Source organism: Natator depressus, chromosome 2, assembly GCF_965152275.1.
Source record: "Natator depressus isolate rNatDep1 chromosome 2, rNatDep2.hap1, whole genome shotgun sequence".
In the NCBI taxonomy this organism is placed as follows: Eukaryota; Metazoa; Chordata; order Testudines; family Cheloniidae; genus Natator; species Natator depressus.
In genome coordinates, this window is record NC_134235.1 from 141871060 (window position 1) to 141891360 (window position 20301).

The window sequence follows — 20301 nt, forward strand, 5'->3', positions numbered from 1 at the left end:
CAAGAAGGCTGCAACCTTTTCTTTTATATGCCAACCTCATGGAAATTATTTATGCCTTTATTATTCAATTAAATTAGTGATACGTTAACATGGGTCTACAAATAGGACCCTACATGAAGCTACAATACAGCAGGGATATTCAAACCCTGAGGTACAACTTTTCCCATTATCATTCATTCTGAAAGAAGCAGTGATTTTGCAGGGAGAGATATTACACAATGTAGCACTCTATTTCTGATTGACTGCTATATGCCAGGTTGAGGCATCACCGTGGGCAGCTGTCCATCATTGTAGCCTACACTCCCACCGAGGAAACTACAGATGTTAATAAAGATGAATTCTATCAGCAACTAGCAGCAGTGACACAATCCATTCCTTTGCATGACAAATTTATTATACTCAGAGATATGAACGTCTCACCAAGTTGCCCCAGAAATGTCTTCAAAATTTTTCTTGGGCCATTTTGCTCGGGAACTATAAATGATAACTCTAGACGATTACTCTCCTTTTGCTCTTCTCACAATATTGTCATCACCAGCAGTTGGTTCAGGTACTTGGGATCCTGGCTGTCTAACAATGGCTGGATGAGGAAGGAGCTGGACCATATCTTGGTCTGGAATTATAGTATAATAAGGGCATAGTGGGTCCACAGAGGTGCAGAACCCCTGGCAAATACTGACCATCGTCTCCTTGTTGCTAAAATGGCAGTTACTCCCTGGTTTCAACATAAGAGCATGCCTGTTATGATACATAAGGCACAATGCATCTGTGAAGACTCAGCACTTGCTAACAAGTACTCTGTCACAGTGAAAAATAAATTCTATGCACTTGGCACGCTCCTGGATGACACAGTATTAGCCTGGACTGCCATAAGCACAGTCATCCAAGAAGCTGTAAATGCCATCCCACAATGAAAATGCTACAAGCAATACTCCTGGCTATCCTCTTTCCCCAAGGTGCTGCCCCTTCCCCCAGTGCCCCTCCTTGTCCCCCGGAGGCCCCGCCCCTGGCCAAGCCAGAAGCCGGAGTGCGGCTAAGGAGCCTGGCCTTGCCCCACTTGGGGTCAGGGTCGGCCGAAGCAGCCCCCTGCCCATGTCCCTGCCCCCTGGGCCCCTTGCCCAGGGCAGGCAGAGGGACCCAGGCTCCCCACAGCTGCCTGTGAGGCTCTTATCCTGACCTGGCTCCGGCCAAGGGGTGGGGCCTGGAGCCACAGCCCGGCCATAGTAAGAGCTGCACGGGCAGCTTTGGGGAGACAGTGCGAATCCTCCAGGCTGCTCTTGGGCCCCTTGCACTGCAGGAAGATGGATGGTCCACTCCAGCTCCCCACAACGGCCCACATGGTTCTTACTATGGCTGGGCTGTGGTTCCAAGGCCCCACCCCTCAGCCGGAGCCGGGTTGGGATAAGAGCCATGCGGGCAGCTGTGGTGAGCCAATGCGGACCACAACTGCCTGGGCTCCCCGGCTGGGCTCCATCAGCTGCTGGCCTACTAGGGGGGTGGGAGCTTGGGAAGGGGCTGAGGTCTCGTGGTGAAAAGTGGGAGGGCCATGGCCCCCGGCCCTCCTGTTCCGGTGCCCCTGCTTGATGACCCTGTTCACAGCCAACTTATATCCTTCTACTTCCTTAGGTTTCACAACCAGAATGACAATATCACTTCCTATTACATTAGGAAGATTATAATGACCTAAGGAATGAAGACCTGGTCACTTCAAAGATCTACCAGATTAGTCAGTTTTCTTCATTTTGTAAAAAAGGCATTTTAAAAACTATTATATAAAGAGTTTGATTTCAACTGTATGTTTTAACCAAGTAAAATATTAGGACTGTTCCATGGCCAAATAAGATACATACATATTTTTCGTAGAGCAATATTTGAATGGCATAGTAAAAGGTAATCTGACTTACAACTCTCCTACAGTGGTTAACACTAAACAGTGTGATATCAGCTCACCACAATACTTCATGTAGGAATAGGAAAGTAGTCATTGTGATAAAGTCAGTATCACACTAAGATACAGGGGCTTGTCTACATAGTAAGGTAGTGTTCACCAGCTGCGGTGTACAGTCTAGCATGCAACAGCATGTCTCTCACTAACTGGCTGCATAGACCTGCTGGTGCATACTAGAAATTCCCTTCTGTGCACTCGTGTAGAACTGTATAAAACAGGACATCAGTGTGCACTAGGCAACTTTTAGTGTGTACCAGTAGTGTCGACACAGCCAGTTAGAGACATGTTGATGCGCACTAGAATTTACATCCTACCTGGTGCACATCAATGCACAGTGTAGACAAGCTCATGAAAGCATCTTCAAAACCTTTTAAATTGCTTTTTTAATTAAATATTAGCAAGGAATTTTCTAGGCATTCCCTATTTTTTTTGCAATAACATTATCCAGTTTTTAAAGGTGACCACTGTAAATATATACATTTTTTAGAGTCAGCCACTCTATATGAACCACTATGTGAATGTGTTTTACCACTCCATATGGGAGACCACTGAGCCCTCCTTATCCTACTTTGGATTTATCCTAAGAAAACTAGCAGAATAATAGCTAGATATAATAATATCCTTCTAAATTTTACAAAGAATTTTCATAATTTGATTCCAATCACTAAGCTCATTTTAGTATATAAAAGCATTAAATTTTTTGAGTCAAAACTTAACCTTGCTTAAATGCTTTATAGCAGCCCATATTGATGCAAAATGCTAAATCTTCAGAAAATCCTGGCACCATTTCATTGAAACTTGAATCTAAACAGAACCTGTAAGTATTTGCAAGTTGCCTTTTGCATACCTCTTCAGCTTTTTGAGCTTCTATGTATTTGTCCAAGTAGATTCCCTGTAGTACAGAGCCCACAATAGTCAATCCTTTACCAGCCTTCAACTGAGAGGTGAAAGAAAGCAATCTAGGGTGTTTAACCACCTGTTCCGAGTCCAAATTCAACAAAACCAAGACTTGAGGTCTGCAGTATTCAAAAAAAAAAAAAAGTCAGAAAGACAACTAGAAAATTAAAATTATAACAGAATCATTAATAATCAAATGATCTAGTGTTCAATTGCAAACAAGATAAACTATCAAGCAAAGAAGCCCAGACGAATTTTAGGTCATCAAACTTTGTCAGAGAACTGATAATGTAGAATATCTATAGAGATATATAGCACTCTCCGCTGACCTTCTGTTGTAGCTTTACTCTTAAAAATGGCAGATTGTTAATTATTCAGCAATCTTCTTGTTTCAGAGTCAAATCTGCTTACTTAATTGACAAAATTATTTTTCTGACATTTGTCAGTGCTATAAATCCAAAATAGCTATGAGAGAGTATAGGGTTCTACTTCCTTCTTCAATATCAGCATAATTGTTAATTAAATTCTAATGGCAAGATCAAATTCTACCTTCAATTACACCAGTACAACATCAGACTATACCAGGACGTTCCCAGAAATATTGCACTCAGGAGGTTAATATTCTAACATTAAAAACTGTCTAATTAATGTGAAATAATCAGGCCTTTTATCCCACTTGTCATTTCCAAAGTCTAATTATCAAGAAGTGCCATTATAATAAATATAATAAAACATGGATTTTAGAAACGGCCATTAACATTAAGAAAACTAAAACCTCATGTTAAATAAGTGTAGTGGAGCCACTTATAATCAACTTGGATTTAGTTGAAATTTTATTAAGTAAATTAAATTAATAAATTACTAAAAATAACTGTGTGACAGAGTACAGGAGGCTAACAAGTACCCAGCCCTATGATCACTTAAGCACTGATTAGTTCCCCTGGAGAAGACTGATTGGGGAATCTGCAGCTAATTGGCTGACCAGTCTGGGAGGCTGATGAGGCACTTAGCTGTCAGATGAAACTATAAAAGAAGACACAGAAAGGAAGTGAGGGAGAAAGAATTCGGTTAGTTGAGCACAGTATGCAAGGGAGAGATAACACTGTTCCTCTCTGGCCCTGAGGGACAGGCAAGAAACTACTCTGCATATTTGGCTGCACAAGATTGTATTGGGGTTGGTGGCAGGAATATAAATAAAATAATGTGGAGGTGCCACTCACTGGAGAGTCAGACATTTCTAGGCATGAGAGGGTGGGAACGGAGCATGGCTTGTTACACACTGCAATGTGCAAACTCCAATTCTAGTTTCAGTGAACTTTGGCTATTAGTTTAGTTGTTTTATAAACATAATATCTCTGTATGAATCCTGCACTAGTTTTAAGATTACTGAAATCTACACAGTGTTTCATCATCAGCAATATTCCTACTTCTAAAATTATTCGTATTTAAAGTAGGGGGACTTCATGGATTCTTACCTCCAGTTTTTCGTGTGAGGAGGACCATGTTCAACCCGAAGTAAAGCATAGCGAGCTGCATTCAAGGATAACCCCCTGATTCCATCACCCCACTCTTTTTCAGCTCTTCGAGGTATAGAAAAAGGGATTGCATTAACAGAGTACATTTTCTAATGCAATATAAAACAGTCTCTTTATAATGAAATGACTTGTTTAGCTGACAGAACACATCCAAAAAAGACATCCTATATGAAGGATTGTACAGTGTAAATCACAATTCGCCTCATAAAATTGGTCCTGTTACTCCCATAACCTAAGGATTTAACAAACTAAATCCAATAATCATATTTTAGGTGGGAAAATTAAATAAAAATGTTAGCTATTTGAGCACTGGCAAAAGACCAAAAAAAAAATCATTCCTCTCACTACAGAACTGGCAATGGAGCTTTTGCTCCCCATGTAAATAGTGAAGAGGATAGGTCACTGATAATACATCTGCACAGCCCGGGGCAGCAAGCCTCCCACTCTGGATTGACAGAGTTGTGCTTGTGCTACCACACTAAAAATAGTTGTGTAAATGCTGCAGCTTGGGCTAGAACTCAGGCTCTAAAACCTAGAGAAGGGGGAGGGGCTTCAGATCCCAAGCTCCAGCCCAAGACGCAAGTTCAAAGAGTTGCTTGCAGAGATATTTTTAGTGTGGTAGCATGAGCCCCATGAGCCTGAGCCTGTTGACCCAGGCTGGGAGGCTCGATTCCACGCACTATGTTGACATACCCTGATACAGAGCAATCTGGACCACTAGGCTGCGCCCAAATAAACAATATGGCTTTTAATATGGCTAAATGTAAATGTATACACCTAGGAACAAAGAATGTAGGCCATAGTTACGTGATGGGGGACCCTATTCTGGAAAGCAGTGACTCAGAAAAAAAATTGTACAAACTCCCTGTGGCCAAAAGGGCTAATGCAAATCTTGGATGCATAAACAGGGGAATCTCAAATAGGCATAGAGAGGTTATTTTACCTCTGTATTTGGCATTGGTACAATCACTGCTGGAATACTCTGTCCAGTTTTGGTGTTCGCAATTCAAGGATGTTGATAAATTTAAGAGAGTTCAGAGAAGAGCTATGAGGATGATTAAAGGGTTAGAAAACATGCCTGATAGGAATAGACTCAAGAAGCTCAATCTATTTAGCTTAACAAAGAGAAGGTTAATGTGTGACTTGATGACAGTCTATAAATACCTACATGGGGAACAAATATTTAATAATGGTCTCTGCAATCTAGCAGAGAAATATACAACGTGCTCCAATGGTTGGAAGTTGAAGCTAGACAAATGTAGACTGGAAATAAGGCACACATTTTTAATAGTGAGAGTAAGTAAATAGTGGAAGCAGAGTAAGTAAGCAGTGGATCCTCCATCACTGACAATTTTTAAATCAAGATTGAATGTTTTTCAAAAAGATATGCTGTACAAATAATTTTGGGGAAGTTCTATGGCTTGTGTGATATAGGAGGTCAGACAATGATCATATTGGTTCCTTGTGGCTTTGGAATCTATGGATCTATGAATGTGAGACTTGATTGGTTAAAGAACTCAATATACAATCTGACGAGATACCTTTTTTGCAAGGATTTTCCTTAGCAAAAGGAATGATTAGGAACCAAAAACTCTCAATCTCTTAAGGTGCCACAAGTACTCCTTTTCTTAATCAAAACTGTTACTGATGTTTCTGGAGACTAACCTATGAATAACCTCATTACCTGGTGCCTATAACCTGTGTGAAGCTATGAGCTCCAGTGATTATTGAAATGCTGTGATCACTTCATGGTCATTCATCCTCGTCCATTCTCATTCATTCTATACCTCTCCTATCTACTGTTATATCAGAACTGAGAGAACCAGAAATAGGGTGACCAGATGTCCCGATATTATTGGGGCCTCCCGATATTAGGGGCTGTGTCTTATATATGCAGCTGTACCCCCCAACCTCTGAAAAAAAGTGTACAGATTTTTCATACTTGCTATCTGGTCACCCTAGCCAGAAATTAGTTTGGCCCCAATTGTGAGGAATTCATTGCAGAATTTGAGCTATACTGTGAATTTTTCTGCTGCAGGGAATTTGTTTTAGTATATAAAACTGTTCCTTGTTCTTTTCTTATTTTGGCATCAGTAAGCTCCAGATATTTTTATTCTTCTCAGAGTACTATGACTGCTTTTTTAAAGAGGTTAAAGATAAATAATATGCTAGACAAAATGCATGGGTGGTCTAATATAGAACTGGCCAAAACATGGGATTTCCACTTGCAGGAAATTTCTCATTTTATGAAATTTAGTTTTGTTCCAAATCAGAATAAAATCATGCTTATTTTATTTACACTTTTCCAAGAACCAGAAATACCCCCAAAAAATTATTTTAGCAACACCAACATAAGGTGTTTCTGAAACAAAATTTGCGCCCCAACCCTGACAGCTGCTGTCAGAAATTAATGTTCTTGTTGGCTTCATCACTGCTATTAGCATTCGGAAGCTTCTGTGGCTCTGAAGCAGCCCTATCACGCAGATTGCCCTTGTCTGGGGACCCATGGCTTCCTGACACTTCGGTCAGCTAGTGGGAATCTGGAAGCCCTGGAGGAGTGTCTCCCTGGCCCAAGGCAGTCCATATGGCACCACTGCCCTGGAGCTGTAGACCCTGGAAGCGCATTCCAAAACCTCCAGGCTTCCATGCTCCCTGCTGCAGAGCCAGGGCACCCAGGACTTTCAGGCTCATGGCATGGAGCCTGGACATCCTGGCATGGCTGTCTGCCCTGGAGCCACAAGTCTCAGAAGACCCAGACTCCTTAGCAACCCAGCAAGCTGGCAGGCAGGATTCCATCAGAGCTCCACCTTTGATCCACTGAAAATCTGTCACTGGAGATATTCTGTGACACATCTGAGGTCTGGCAAACAGGCGTTTTGTTAGAAAATTTCCAACCTGAAGAAGAGGTCTGTGGAAGCTCGAAACCTTGTCTCTTTCACCAACAGAAGTTGGTCCAATCAAAGGTATTACCTCAACCACCTTATCTCTCCAACCAGCTCTAGTTTGTTAGACATGTCTAAGAGTAGTCTACACAGCATGGACTAGCCTCCCTAAGCTAGGCTGAATCCAGCTCACACAGGAAACAATAACAGTGAAGTCAGTGCAGCATGGGCTTCAGTCTGAGTAGTATAAGCCAGATACAGATGCTGGATGCATGCTCAGCTTGCTATCCCATTCTGAAGCCTGCACTGTGCTAAATTCACTGCTATTGTTACCTGCATTAGCTGGATTACCTTGTAGGCATCTCAGTAACTCCCTTTTCAATGTAACAGCCGTGTTAGTCTGTATTCGCAAAAAGAAAAGGAGTACTTGTGGCACCTTAGAGACTAACCAATTTATTTGAGCATAAGCTTTCGTGAGCTACAGCTCACTTCATCGGATGCATACTGTGGAAAGCACAGAAGATCTTTTTATACACACAAACCATGAAAAAATGGGTGTTTACCACTACAAAAGGTTTTCTCTCCCCCCACCCCACTCTCCTGTTGGTAATAGCTTATCTAAAGTGATCACTCTCCTTACAGTGTGTATGATAATCAAGGTGGGCCATTTCCAGCACAAATCCAGGGTTTAACAAGAACCTCGGGGGGGGGGGGGGGGGGAGAGGTATGAAAGGTAACCTATTTCCCCTTGTTTTTTCCTAACCCCCCCCAGACGTTCTTGTTAAACCCTGGATTTGTGCTGGAGATGGCCCACCTTGATTATCATACACATTGTAAGGAGAGTGATCACTTTAGATAAGCTATTACCAACAGGAGAGTGGGTTTGTGGGGGGCGTGGGGAGAAAACCTGGATTTGTGCTGGAAATGGCCCAACTTGATTATCATACACATTGTAAGGAGAGTGATCACTTTAGATAAGCTATTACCAGCAGGAGAGTGGGGTGGGGGGAGAGAAAACCTTTTGTAGTGGTAAACACCCATTTTTTCATGGTTTGTGTGTATAAAAAGATCATCTGTGCTTTCCACAGTATGCATCCAATGAAGTGAGCTGTAGCTCATGAAAGCTTATGCTCAAATAAATTGGTTAGTCTCTAAGGTGCCACAAGTACTCCTTTCCCTTTTCAATGTGGCAACTCCAATGACAAAGTTATTTTATCAGTTCCCCCAGTTTTCTCTTTCATAACTAGTATATTTGTATTCCTACCTTGAAGTATTAGTTTCAGTGCATTCATTTTGCCAAATATGTCTACCAGGTACATTAATGTAGTCAAGGACACGTTACACATGGGATCTGCAAGATGTGGGGAGCCACTCTTCCTGTCTGAGTTCACAAGTTCAGGCAAGATTGCTTAAATTCATCCTTCATAGATTCCTATGGATCAGGGGTAGGCAACCTATGGCATGCGTGCCAAAGGTGGCACGGGAGCTGATTTTCAGGGGCACTCACAGTGCCCGGGGCCTGGCCACCACTCTGTGGGGCTCTACATTTTAATTTAATTTTAAATGAAGCTTCTTAAACATTTTAAAAACCTTATTTACTTTACATACAATAGTTTAGTTATATATTAAAGACTTATAGAAAGAGACCTTCTAAAAACATTAAAATGTATTACTGGCATGCGAAACCTTAAATTAGAGTGAATAAATGAAGACTCGGCACACCACTTCTGAAAGGTTGCCAACCCCTGCTATAGATTCATAGATTCCAAGCCCAGAAGGGACCACTGTGATCATCTAGTCTGACCTTCTGTACAACACAGGCCATAGAACTTTCTGAAAGTAATTCCTAGAGCAAATCTTTTAGAAAAACCATACAATCCTGATTTTAAAAGTGTCAGTGATGGGGAATCCACTACAACCCTTGGTAAATTGTTCCAATGATTAATTACTCTGACTACTAAAAATTTACACCTTATTTCCAGTCTGAATTTGTCTAGCTTCAACTTCCAGCCATTGGATTCTGTTGTACCTTTCTCGGCTAGACTGAAGAGCCCACTAACAACTATTTGTTCTCCATGTAGGTATTTATAGACTGTAATTAAGTCACCCCTAAACCTTCTCTTTGTTAAACTAAATAGATTGAGCTCCTTGCATCTATCCCTGTAAGACATGTTTTCTAATCCTTTAATCATTCTCATAGCTCTTCTCTGAACTCTCTCCAATTCTTCCACATCCTTCTTGAATTGTTGGCACCAGAACCAGACACAGTATTCCAGTAGTGTTTGCACTTGTGCAAAATACAGAAGTAAAATAACCTCTCTACTACTACTTGATAGTACCCTGTTTATGAATTCAAGGGTCTAGCCCTTTTGGCAACAGCATCACACCAGGAGCATGCGGTTAGCTGATTATCCACCATAACCCCCAAATCTTTTTCAGAGTCACTGCTTCATTCTGTATACCTTCTTTGTTCTTAAATGTGTGTATTTACATTTATCATTAAAATGCATATTTTTTGCTTGAGGCCAGTTTACCAAGCAATTCAGATCACTCTGAATCAGTGACCTGTCCTCTTCACTGTTTACGAGTCATATGATCTTTGTGTCATACGCAAACTTTATCAGTGATGATTTTATGTTATCCTCCAGGTAATTGATAAATAGCATAGGGCCAAGAATCAATCCCTGAGGCATTTCCATAGAAACATACCCATTTAATGATTATTTCCTGTTTACAATTACATTTTGAGAACTATCAGGTAGTTTTTAAATCCATTTAATGGGTGCCATGTTAATATTAAGGATAAGGAAGTAGAGGAAGAACAGGGAAAAAAGGAAAGACTGCCCTCACAGCCCAAAGTCTGAGGCCTGGAGAGCTCAGAGCAGCTATTTACAGAGGCAGCAAAAAAATTGTGATGCACTTGCTGAGCAGATGTAACAGTGAAGGGGAAAAAAGTTCTGGCACCAAAAACTGAACATATCAACTGCCTCTATGGTCTTGGTCAATCCATCAGTCATGATTTCTAGATTACAGGATTCTCTATGCACAAGAATGCACACTTTTGATTAATTTTTATTCACAGACTGACTGGATATCAGAGTTACTCCATTAATAACCAGATTTTGAGTAGCACAAAATATTTTCCAGATATCACATAATCCACATGTGATCATGAATGTTATGTTCATCTCATTATTTCCAAAATTTAGATTAATGCAAGACAATTTACAAGCTTCTTTGTCTTCAGTGGTGCCTAGTCAATGGTGCCTAGTCATCTGTATATTTTTTGTTTGACCAAACAGCATACTTCATTGAAGATCAGCAAGAAAAAGAATACAAAACAAAAGATTTTTCATCTAAATTTCATCTACAATTGGAGCTGGGCATGAGATACCAAACTCAAATAGACACACCCAAGTTAGTTCTGCAAGCTGGAACAGAACTAGCATGGGTATGTCTATGCAAGCTGTGGACAAATTGGGGAGAGTCCAGAGGAGAGCAACAAAAATAATAAAAGGTTTAGAAAAACTGACATATGAGAAAAAGTTTAAAAAACAGGGCATGTTTAGTCTCAAAAGAAGAAGACTATGAGTGGATCTGATAACAGTCGTCAAATACGTTAAGGGCTGTTATAAAGAGAATGACAATCAATTATTCCACCATGTCCCATGGTAGTTTCAATATTTAATTACTCTCACAGTTAAAAACTTGTGCCTAATTAAAAAATTTGAATTTATCTGTCTTCAGGTTCGAGACATTGGCTCTTTTTGTGCCTTTAATACCTGTTTTTTTCCTGCATAAGGGTATATATACACCCTAATTAAGTCACTTCTTGATCTTTTTGATAAGCTAAAAATGAACTCAAGTCTCTCTTGGCAAGACATTTTCCCAGACGTCAAATAATTTTCTGGCTTTTCTGTGCATTATGTGTTTGTATAAACAGACACAGAGCGTCTTGGCCTTGCAGAAAGGAGTGCCTTTTTCATACATACTCACATATGTCATTTTCCTTGAAATTTCCTGCAGAACAACTGGAATTTTAGGGCTTCAAGACCATGTCACTTTTTAAAGCTTGCTACTTGACATTAACATTCAAGCGTAACATTTCATATTTTCCTGGTATTAATTCCCCAATTAAAAAATTAATTAAATATAACAAATCAATAAAATACATCCTCTTACCCTCTATATTCTATGTACTTGTAAATACATCCTGCAATTAGCATGGCAATCAAAGCATAGTACCAAGAGCAAATGAACATCAAGGCAAAACATAAACTCATCCCCAGGAATGAAAGAGCCCTAAAAAGAAGCACATTTTTGAATTTATAACATGCATGCAAATGTACTACAAAGTCAATTCTTCCATTAAACTAACTCCCAGAAAGACCTCTCTAACAAAAAAGGCTATTTCATAATTTAAATGCATTGTTAACAATTTTAATAATCATTCTGAAAATGCTGAAAACTGAATACAATATTCAATATATGCCTTCAATGTTCAATTCTGAATCTCTCTACTTGTGCCTACAACTCTCTTCAAGTTTTAAACAGGTCTTAACGTTATTTAACATCTATAACTTTCAAGTCTATTTTAAACTTCAAAAAATATTCTTCATTATTTATATTATCTATATAAATCCATGTAAAAACAGCCAATATGAACAATATTCTTGTTAAATTCACTCAATGAAGTATGATATATCTACTGATATGGTGACTTAAGTATGTCATGTGCTAATAAAAACTGGTGTATGATAAGTATCCGTTGTGGTAAGAGACTAAAACCTTTTTAATATAAAGGTTAAAAAAAGACAGATTGGGACTTAAAATGGTAAAAAAAAAATGTCAAAGTTGAAAAACAGAAAAAGGTAGACGTTTAAAAAATAAAATATAAGCAGACAAAAGGTTTTAAAAGAACAAGTATACAAATAAGAATTGGTCATTAAATAAACATGCAGAGGTTTGTGGTTTTTGTTTAAATCACACCAGGCAGAAATAGGATGAGGTTTATAAACAAAAGATTATCTGATGAGTACCAGCAATGACAGATTTGGGCTGTATACTATATTCCTTTATTAAAAATTCGTACACACTCTTTTTACAGAGCTCTTATACTCGCAGCAAGCCTTTGAAATTTGGCAAGTGGATTGTCCTGGAGTCAACAAGATGCCTTTTGTTGGCTTCAAGAAAATCTGTTTAGATTTGGCCAAGTTACAAGGTGTCAAAAATTCCAACTTCCTATCTGTTTTTCACAAGGCACAGCCTGTTTTTGGTTTGTTGCCAAACATCCCCAAAATTCTATGAACACTCTAGGCAACCACCTCAGGGCATTGCACTTCAGCAGTTCACACAAAGAGCTGAGACTACAGACAAGACATAAATATTATTTTTTTTCCTCCCAATTAAAATACCCTTTGGCCTAAGGGAAAATGCACAATGCTTTAACCAAGGGAAAATCCTGGAATCACATTCCCATTAACTTCAGTGGGACCAAAATTTCACCCTTAGTTGTAGACTCAATACTACAACCTGGTGTTAACAGTTCTGTGAACTTCATAGAACTTATTACTGATCACAAGTTGGGAATCCAGATCTCTTTTTTTTTGCCTCTGTCTTCACGAGCAAGGTCAGCTCCCAGACTGCTGCACTGGGCAGCACAGCATGGGGAGGAGGTGACCAGCCCTCTGTGGAGAAAGAAGTGGTTCGGGACTATTTAGAAAAGCTGGACTAGCACAAGTCCAAGGGGCCGGATGCGCTGCATCCGAGAGTGCTAAAGGAGTTGGCGGATGTGATTGCAGAGCCATTGGCCATTATCTTTGAAAACTCATGGCAAACCAGGGAAGTCCCGGATGACTGGAAAAAGGCTAATGTAGTGCCCATCTTTAAAAAAGGGAAGAAGGAGGATCCTGGGAACTACAGGCCAGTCAGGCTCACCTCAGTCCCTGGGAAATTCATGGAGCAGGTCCTCAAGGAATCAATTCTGAAGCACTTGGAGGAGAGGAAAGTGCTCAGGAACAGTCAGCATGGATTCACCAAGGGCAAGTCATGCCTGACTAATCTAATTGCCTTCTATGACGAGATAATTGGCTCTGTGGATGAGGGGAAAGCGGTGGACGTGTTGTTCCTTGACTTTAGCAAAGCTTTTGACATGGTCTCCCACAGTATTCTTGCCAGCAAGTTAAAGAAGTATGGGCTGGATGAATGGACTATAAGGTGGATAGAAAGTTGGCTAGATTGTCAGGCTCAATGGGTAGTGATCAATGGCTCCATGTCTAGTTGGCAGCCGGTATCAAGTGGAGTGCCCCAAGGGTTGGTCCTGGGGCCGGTTTTGTTCAATATCTTTATAAATGATCTGGAGGATGGTGTGGATTGCACCCTCAGCAAGTTTGCAGATGACATGAAACTGGGAGGAGAGGTAGATATGCTGGAGGGTAGGGATAGGATACAGAGGGCCCTAGACAAATTAGAGGATTGGGCCAAGAAATCTGATGAGGTTCAACAAGGACAAGTGCAGAGTCCTGCACTTAGGACGGAAGAATCCCATGCACCGCTACAGACTAGGGACCGAATGGTTCGGCACCAGTTCTACAGAAAAGGACCTTGGGGTTACAGTGGACGAGAAGCTGGATATGAGTCAACAGTGTGCCATTGTTGCCAAGAAGGCCAATGGCATTTTGGGATGTATAGATAGAGGCATTGCCAGCAGATCGAGGGATGTGTCATTCCCCTCTATTCGACATTGGTGAGGCCTCATCTGGAGTACTGTGTCCAGTTTTGGGTCCCACACTACAAGAAGGATGTTGAAAAATTGGAAAGCGTCCAGCGGAGAGCAACAAAAATGATTAGGGGTCTGGAACACATGACTTATGAGGAGAGGCTGAGGGAACTGGGATTGTTTAGTCTGCGGAAGAGAAGACTGAGGGGGGATTTGCTAGCTGCTTTCAACTACCTGAAAGCAGGTTCCAAAGAGGATGGATCTAGACTGTTCTCAGTGGTAGCTGATGACAGAACAAGGAGTAATGGTCTCAAGTTGCAGTGGGGGAGGTTTAGGTTGGATATTAGGAAAAACTTTTTCACTAGGAGGGTGGTGAAACACTGGAATGCGTTACCTAGGGAGGTGGTGGAATCTCCTTCTTTAAAAGTTTTTAAGGTTAGGCTTGACAAAGCCCTGGCTGGGATGATTTAGTTGGGGATTGGTCCTGCTTTGAGCAGGGGTTTGGACTAGATGACTTCCTGAGGTCCCTTCCAACCCTGATAGTCTATGATTCTATGATTCTATGATCTCAAATAGGGCACATCCAAGCCTGAGCCACTTATCAATGCTATCCCTCAGAAAATTTGCCAAATATATGTCCTTGGCTATGGTATCTGTAAAAGCAGGCTACTTCAGCACATGTAACTCTCTTTCAATATGTTGTCTGTCCTCTTCCAGTGGCTGGTCAGGAGAGGATAACAGCCTTTTCATGCTTCCAGCTAAAGTCCTTTAGCTCAAGTGACAGTGCTGCAGTACTAAAATTTAGTAGTTGATTGATGTTTTGGGGGCTGAAAGGGTTAGGGGGAAGGTACGGTGTCATATAATCTGTTTACATTTTATAAAAAATTAGGATGTTGGCTCTATTCATTTGCAGCAAGGCTTTTTTTTCAGTTATGATGTCATGTTTGCTTTTGCTTTTCAAATGAAAGAGAAGATGTGTAATAGTGCCACTGGGGACAGTGAGATGACCCTGCCACATGACAGGGTAATCCTGATCCATATCAGATGATTGGGAACAGGAAATTTAAAAAAAGAAATAAGTCTCTTTGCAGCACTCCTGCGTGTCACATCAACACTAATTAAATCATTAACTTGCCTAACGCTTTCCATATTTAAAAGATTCTTATCACCTTTTTCACAGAAGCTCTAATTTCTTCATTGCTTTCATGGGTTGCTACTAATTGTGTTCTCATATTTTTTTTTGTTTTTTTTTGGAGTGCCCAACTTCAGACATCTTGGACCTGATTTTTCAGAAGCAGTGAGCACTCATGACTGCAACTATAGCCAATGGAAATTGTGGATACACAATAACACTGATAGTAACAGAGTGTGGTTTGGAAGAAAGTGCACAGAGTTGGGAGTCAATAAGCCTTCTGTCTAATCCTGGTTCTGTCACTCACTCAGGTATGGCCATGGGCAACTAATTTTGCATGTCTCAGTTTCCTCATCTATAAAATGCAAACTTAATTCTGACATTTCCTAACTTTTGAGAACTTGGCTTTGCAACCTTAACATTTTTATCATAGGTTTCAGAGTAGCAGCCGTGTTAGTCTGTATTTGCAAAAAGAAAAGGAGGTCTTGTGGCACCTCAGAGACTAACAAATTTATTTGAGCATAAGCTTTTGTGAGCTACAGCTTACTTCTCTAAGGTGCCACAAGTACTCCTTTTCTTTTTATTTTTATCATAGTTTTCTGTATGTGATTTCATAGATTTTGTAAAAAGAAAATGGGGGAAAAAATTGAATCACGTGAAATAATATTGACACTGACATGAACCTTCAGCACAGTTGGAACCTTAACATCTATAGCACAGACCTCTGCCCCTTGAGCTAATGAAGTAACTAACAGCAGTAGTAGCAGCAGTAGGCTGTCATCCTCTTTGTCGACCAGAACTAGAGGGGGTTGAAGCACGCACATTGTCAGTGAGTTTCACAGATATTTGCTGGGAATTTGCATACTACTTCAGAATTCCACACAATGCATCCACTTTAAGTCCAAAATAACTATCATTTATATGGCAAAATCATGTGCTCCGATAACTGGGTTTTTTAGGACTAGAGCAATGGGTCCTGTAGAAATGTAATTATGTATGTAAGTGTGTAATTAAAGATTGTATGATAATAGATTCACTAAGGGGGCTGAATTAAGCCTGCATAGAGGTTATGTTCATAGACTTTAAGGTCAGAAGTGATTGTCTAGTCTGACCTCCTGAACATTGCAGTCCACAGAACCTCACCCATTCCTGAAATAGATCCCTATGTGCCTTTAACTACAACTATCATTTTGTGTGTTCTTGTTCATAACTATTTCTCTCTTGCTTCCCATCTGCATCAAACTTAGAACTAACTGAAATCAACAGGGAAAAAATATTTTTCCAAACCCTCTCCTCTACTGTAATTTTTCATCTTGTATTAATGTTGTGATAAATTGTTGAAAACAGTTTTACTACCGAAAATGTCCAATGAATGCAAAGCAAACAACAAATACAAACCAAAATTAAGCCATTAGGTTTGGCTCTTCTAAATAAGAAGTGTACATAAAAAGATTTCCTACCAATGGTAGTACTTGAAACGAGGTCTCCAGTTTGGAGTGCATAAAAGAGTTTGCACTGCACAGGCCAAGTTCACAAACATATAGCACATTAGAAAAAACCTGCAAAGAAAGACAAATCTTTTAACTGGGAAATGAACTCTACAGTCTCACATTCAAAATCTATCAAGAGAGTAGGGATAAATAAATATATTTACAGAAAGTTCAGATTAGTATCAGAACATGGGAATTACAAAGCCAGATCAGAACAGTGATTCTTCTAATATACTATCCAGTCTCTGATAGGTCAGTACCAGATGTTTCAGAAGAAGAAGCAATAAACACTTCAGTAGATAATCAAAGAATGAGCTATCAGCATGGAAAGCTTCTTCCTATCTCCAATCAGCTAGAATTTTGCTTATACCTTGAAACACGAAACAGGGTTTATATCCCTCATAAAACTTTTATCAAAAATCTTTGCTACTGTAACTTAAGGCATCTTTTTGTTATTCATATAAAACTCTAATCCTTTTTAAAGTTTTACTAATCTCTTTGTAGCATGTTATACTGTAGTGACTAAGTTCCACAAGTGGTATGTTTTGTTAAAAAGTATTTCTTTTTTTTTTTACTTTTAAATTTAGATCCTTTTAATTTCACTGACTGTCCCTTTGGTCTTGTATTTTAGAAAAGATTAATAAAAATGCCCAGTCTACATGCCCTGTTGCATTATTTCACATACTTTTAGCATGTCCCTTCTTATTTCCCTTCTCCTCTCTAAAACATAGACAAACACCAGATTAAAGCTGTGCCCATAAAGTGTTCAGATCAAATAATTAAGCATCCTTCTTAGACAATGATGAGTCATTTTTTTGTAACTGTTTACACATAATTCTTTTGGTTAAAGATATCACTGCCGATAGGAGAAAATTTAAAAAGAAAAATGCTACTGATGCACTTAAAGTTTTAGAAACAACAAGGAGTGCAGTGGCACTTTAAAGACTAACAGATTTATTTGGACATAAGTTTTCGTGGATAAGCATGCTGCATCTGAAGAAGTGAGTTTTTTACCCATGAAAGCTTTTGCCCAAACAAATCTGTCAGTCTTTAAGGTGCCACCGGACTCCCTTGTTGTTTTTGTGGATACAGACTAACATGGCTACCCCCTGATACTTAAAGTTTTAAGGCAAGAGACAGTTTTGTATGCAATAGCTATGGTCACTGGTATATTGTAAGATTTAGTCTAGCTTACTGTCGATGTAAAACCACCCCACATTTTATTACATTTTATTCAAAGATACTGGAATTACCTTTAAAATAGGAAAGTAATTTGACATTAGCAATATTTTAAAATATAAAAGTATGGAAAACAGCTGCTTATTGCAATACTGTGGGTAAATTACTAGAGAAATTAACCTGATTGAAAGAAATATGAAAGAGGTTTTCAGGATGAGTTATTGAGTTAAACATACATTACATCACTATCTTCTAAGCCTATGATTTATTGTTTGAAGAGCTTTGTGTAGCTCAAAAGCTTGTCTCTTTCACCAACAGAAGTTGGTCCAATAAAAGATATTACCTCACTCACCTCTCTAATGTCCGGGGACTAGCACAGCTATAACGCTAGAAAGATACATTATACCCTGTCAGGCACTCAGATACCACAATAATTAGGGTGATACAAGCACAAAAGATGGATTGACAGCTCTTTTAACCATTTCCAATTGTCAGCATCATTTCTGAAGTGTGTACATCAAAACTGGACACAGTATACCAGTAAGGTCTCACTTATACCATATATAAAGGTAATACCACCTCTCTACATCTACACCATGTTTCCTTACTTACATATCCAAGAAATAAAGAATACAAGCCATTCTTACTTGATGGGAGACTCTATCCTGAGAAACAGTGACTCTGAAAAAGATTTGGGTGTTGTGGTGGATAATCAGCTGAACTTGAGCTCCCAGTGTGACACTGTGGTCAAAAAGGGCTAATTTAGGCCAAAAGTCTAATGGAGAGAAATTGTCTCAAGTAAATTGTCCTCCATTTTGCTAGCTTTGAATTAGTAAGAAGAAATTGTTCTGAGTTTATTCTTTGCTGATTGTGCTAATGATTGTTCTTAGAAGGATAGAAGTTTTATGGCTGTAATTATTGCCTTATATACTGTTTGGTGTGTGAGTGAAGAATGTATGGTATACTGATTAACTGAGAAGAGACAGCTGGGCTGAATAGTCAAGAGGGGAGTGGAGGAGTCAAGAGGCACAAACTTTATTACCAGAATCACCGGGATGGATGACCCTAAAGCAAAGGCATACACCCCCAAGGACAAGATAAGAAGTTGAGCCAGAGGGACAAGATAAGAAACAGCTGTGGATCCTCCTAGTAACAACTCAAAATAATGCTAATTAAGAACAACCTTGAATACCTTGTGATTGACAGCTCCAGTGTGACACAGCAAGGTCCATAGGCTTGTATGGGAACTTATTACTATAAAAGAAGGGTGTATTGCCATGGGACTTATCCCATTTAAAAAGGTTCCATGTGCTTCTAAGTATAACACTAATGCTATCCTGGGATGCATAAACAGGGGAATCTTGAGCAGCAATAGAGAGGTTAATATTATCTCTGCATTTGGCATGTGACCACTGGCTGGAATATTGTGTCCAGTTCTGGTGTCCACAATTCAATGCAGATGTTGATAAATTGGAGAGGGTTCAGAGAAGAGCCAGGAGAATGATTAAAGGATTAGAAAACATGCCTTTAAATGATAGTCTCAAGGAGTTCAATCTATTTTAATTTAGCAAAGAGATGGTTAAGGGTTAACTTGATTACAGTTTATAAGTACCTACATTATATGGAGAACAAATATTTAATAATGGACTCTTCAATCTAGCCAAGAAAAATATAACATGATCCAATGGCTGGAAGTTGAAGCTAAACAAATTTAGACTAGAAATAAGGTGTACACTTTTGACAGTGAGAGTAACAATTGGAACAACTCACCAAGGGTTGTGGTACATTCTCTATCACTGACAATTTTTAAATCTAGATTGAATGTTTATCTAAAAGATACGTGCTAGGAATTATTTTGGGACAGTTCTATGGTCTCTGCTGTCCATGAGATTAGACTGGATGATCACAGTGATCCCTTCTGGCCTAGCAGTCTATGAAAGTATTGCATTTACTCTCTTAGCTGTATCACACAGGGTTATCCACCATAACCTTTAAGTCCTTTTCAGAGTCACTGCTTGTCAAAACAGTCTTCTATTCTATAAATGTTACCTACATTCTTGGTTCCCAGATGTACGATCTTTTATTTAGATGGACTAAAATACATTTTGTTCAAGTGAGCCCACCTAGCCATTGTGACCCACCCTGCTCTGTAGAACTGACTTGTCCCCGGCATTATTTACCATTTCACCTATTTTCTGGCATCTGCAAACTTTACTATCAATGATTTTATATTTTCTTCCAAATCACTGGTAAAAATATTCAATAGCATTGAGACAAGAACAGATCCCGGTGGGCTCTCACTAGAAATTCCCCCACTAGATGATAACTCCATAATCAGAATTAGTTTGTGTAATCTCTCATTTAGCTAGATTTGAGTCCATTTAATATGGTCTGTGTTGATTTCAGATAGTGTTAATTTTTTTATGAGAATGTCTGCAGTACTAAGTCAAATAATGTATAGAAGTCTATTTCAGTTAAGCATTGATTTAATTTAGCATTAGCCTAAGGCTTTTATCTTAT

The 20301-nt window shown here is 39.4% G+C and overlaps 1 protein-coding gene across 1 annotated transcript in view; it reads right to left on the reverse strand.

Moving 5' to 3' along the window:
* SLC12A7 (solute carrier family 12 member 7) overlaps window positions 1–20301 on the reverse strand; it is a 321321-nt gene that overhangs the window by 64737 nt on the left and 236283 nt on the right. The window contains exons 14-17 of the mRNA XM_074945079.1: window positions 16573–16671; window positions 11445–11564; window positions 4321–4425; window positions 2796–2964 (exon numbers count right to left, since the gene is read on the reverse strand). Of these exons, the coding sequence (XP_074801180.1) occupies window positions 2796–2964; window positions 4321–4425; window positions 11445–11564; window positions 16573–16671 (493 nt within the window). The remainder of the gene's footprint in view (window positions 1–2795; window positions 2965–4320; window positions 4426–11444; window positions 11565–16572; window positions 16672–20301) is intronic.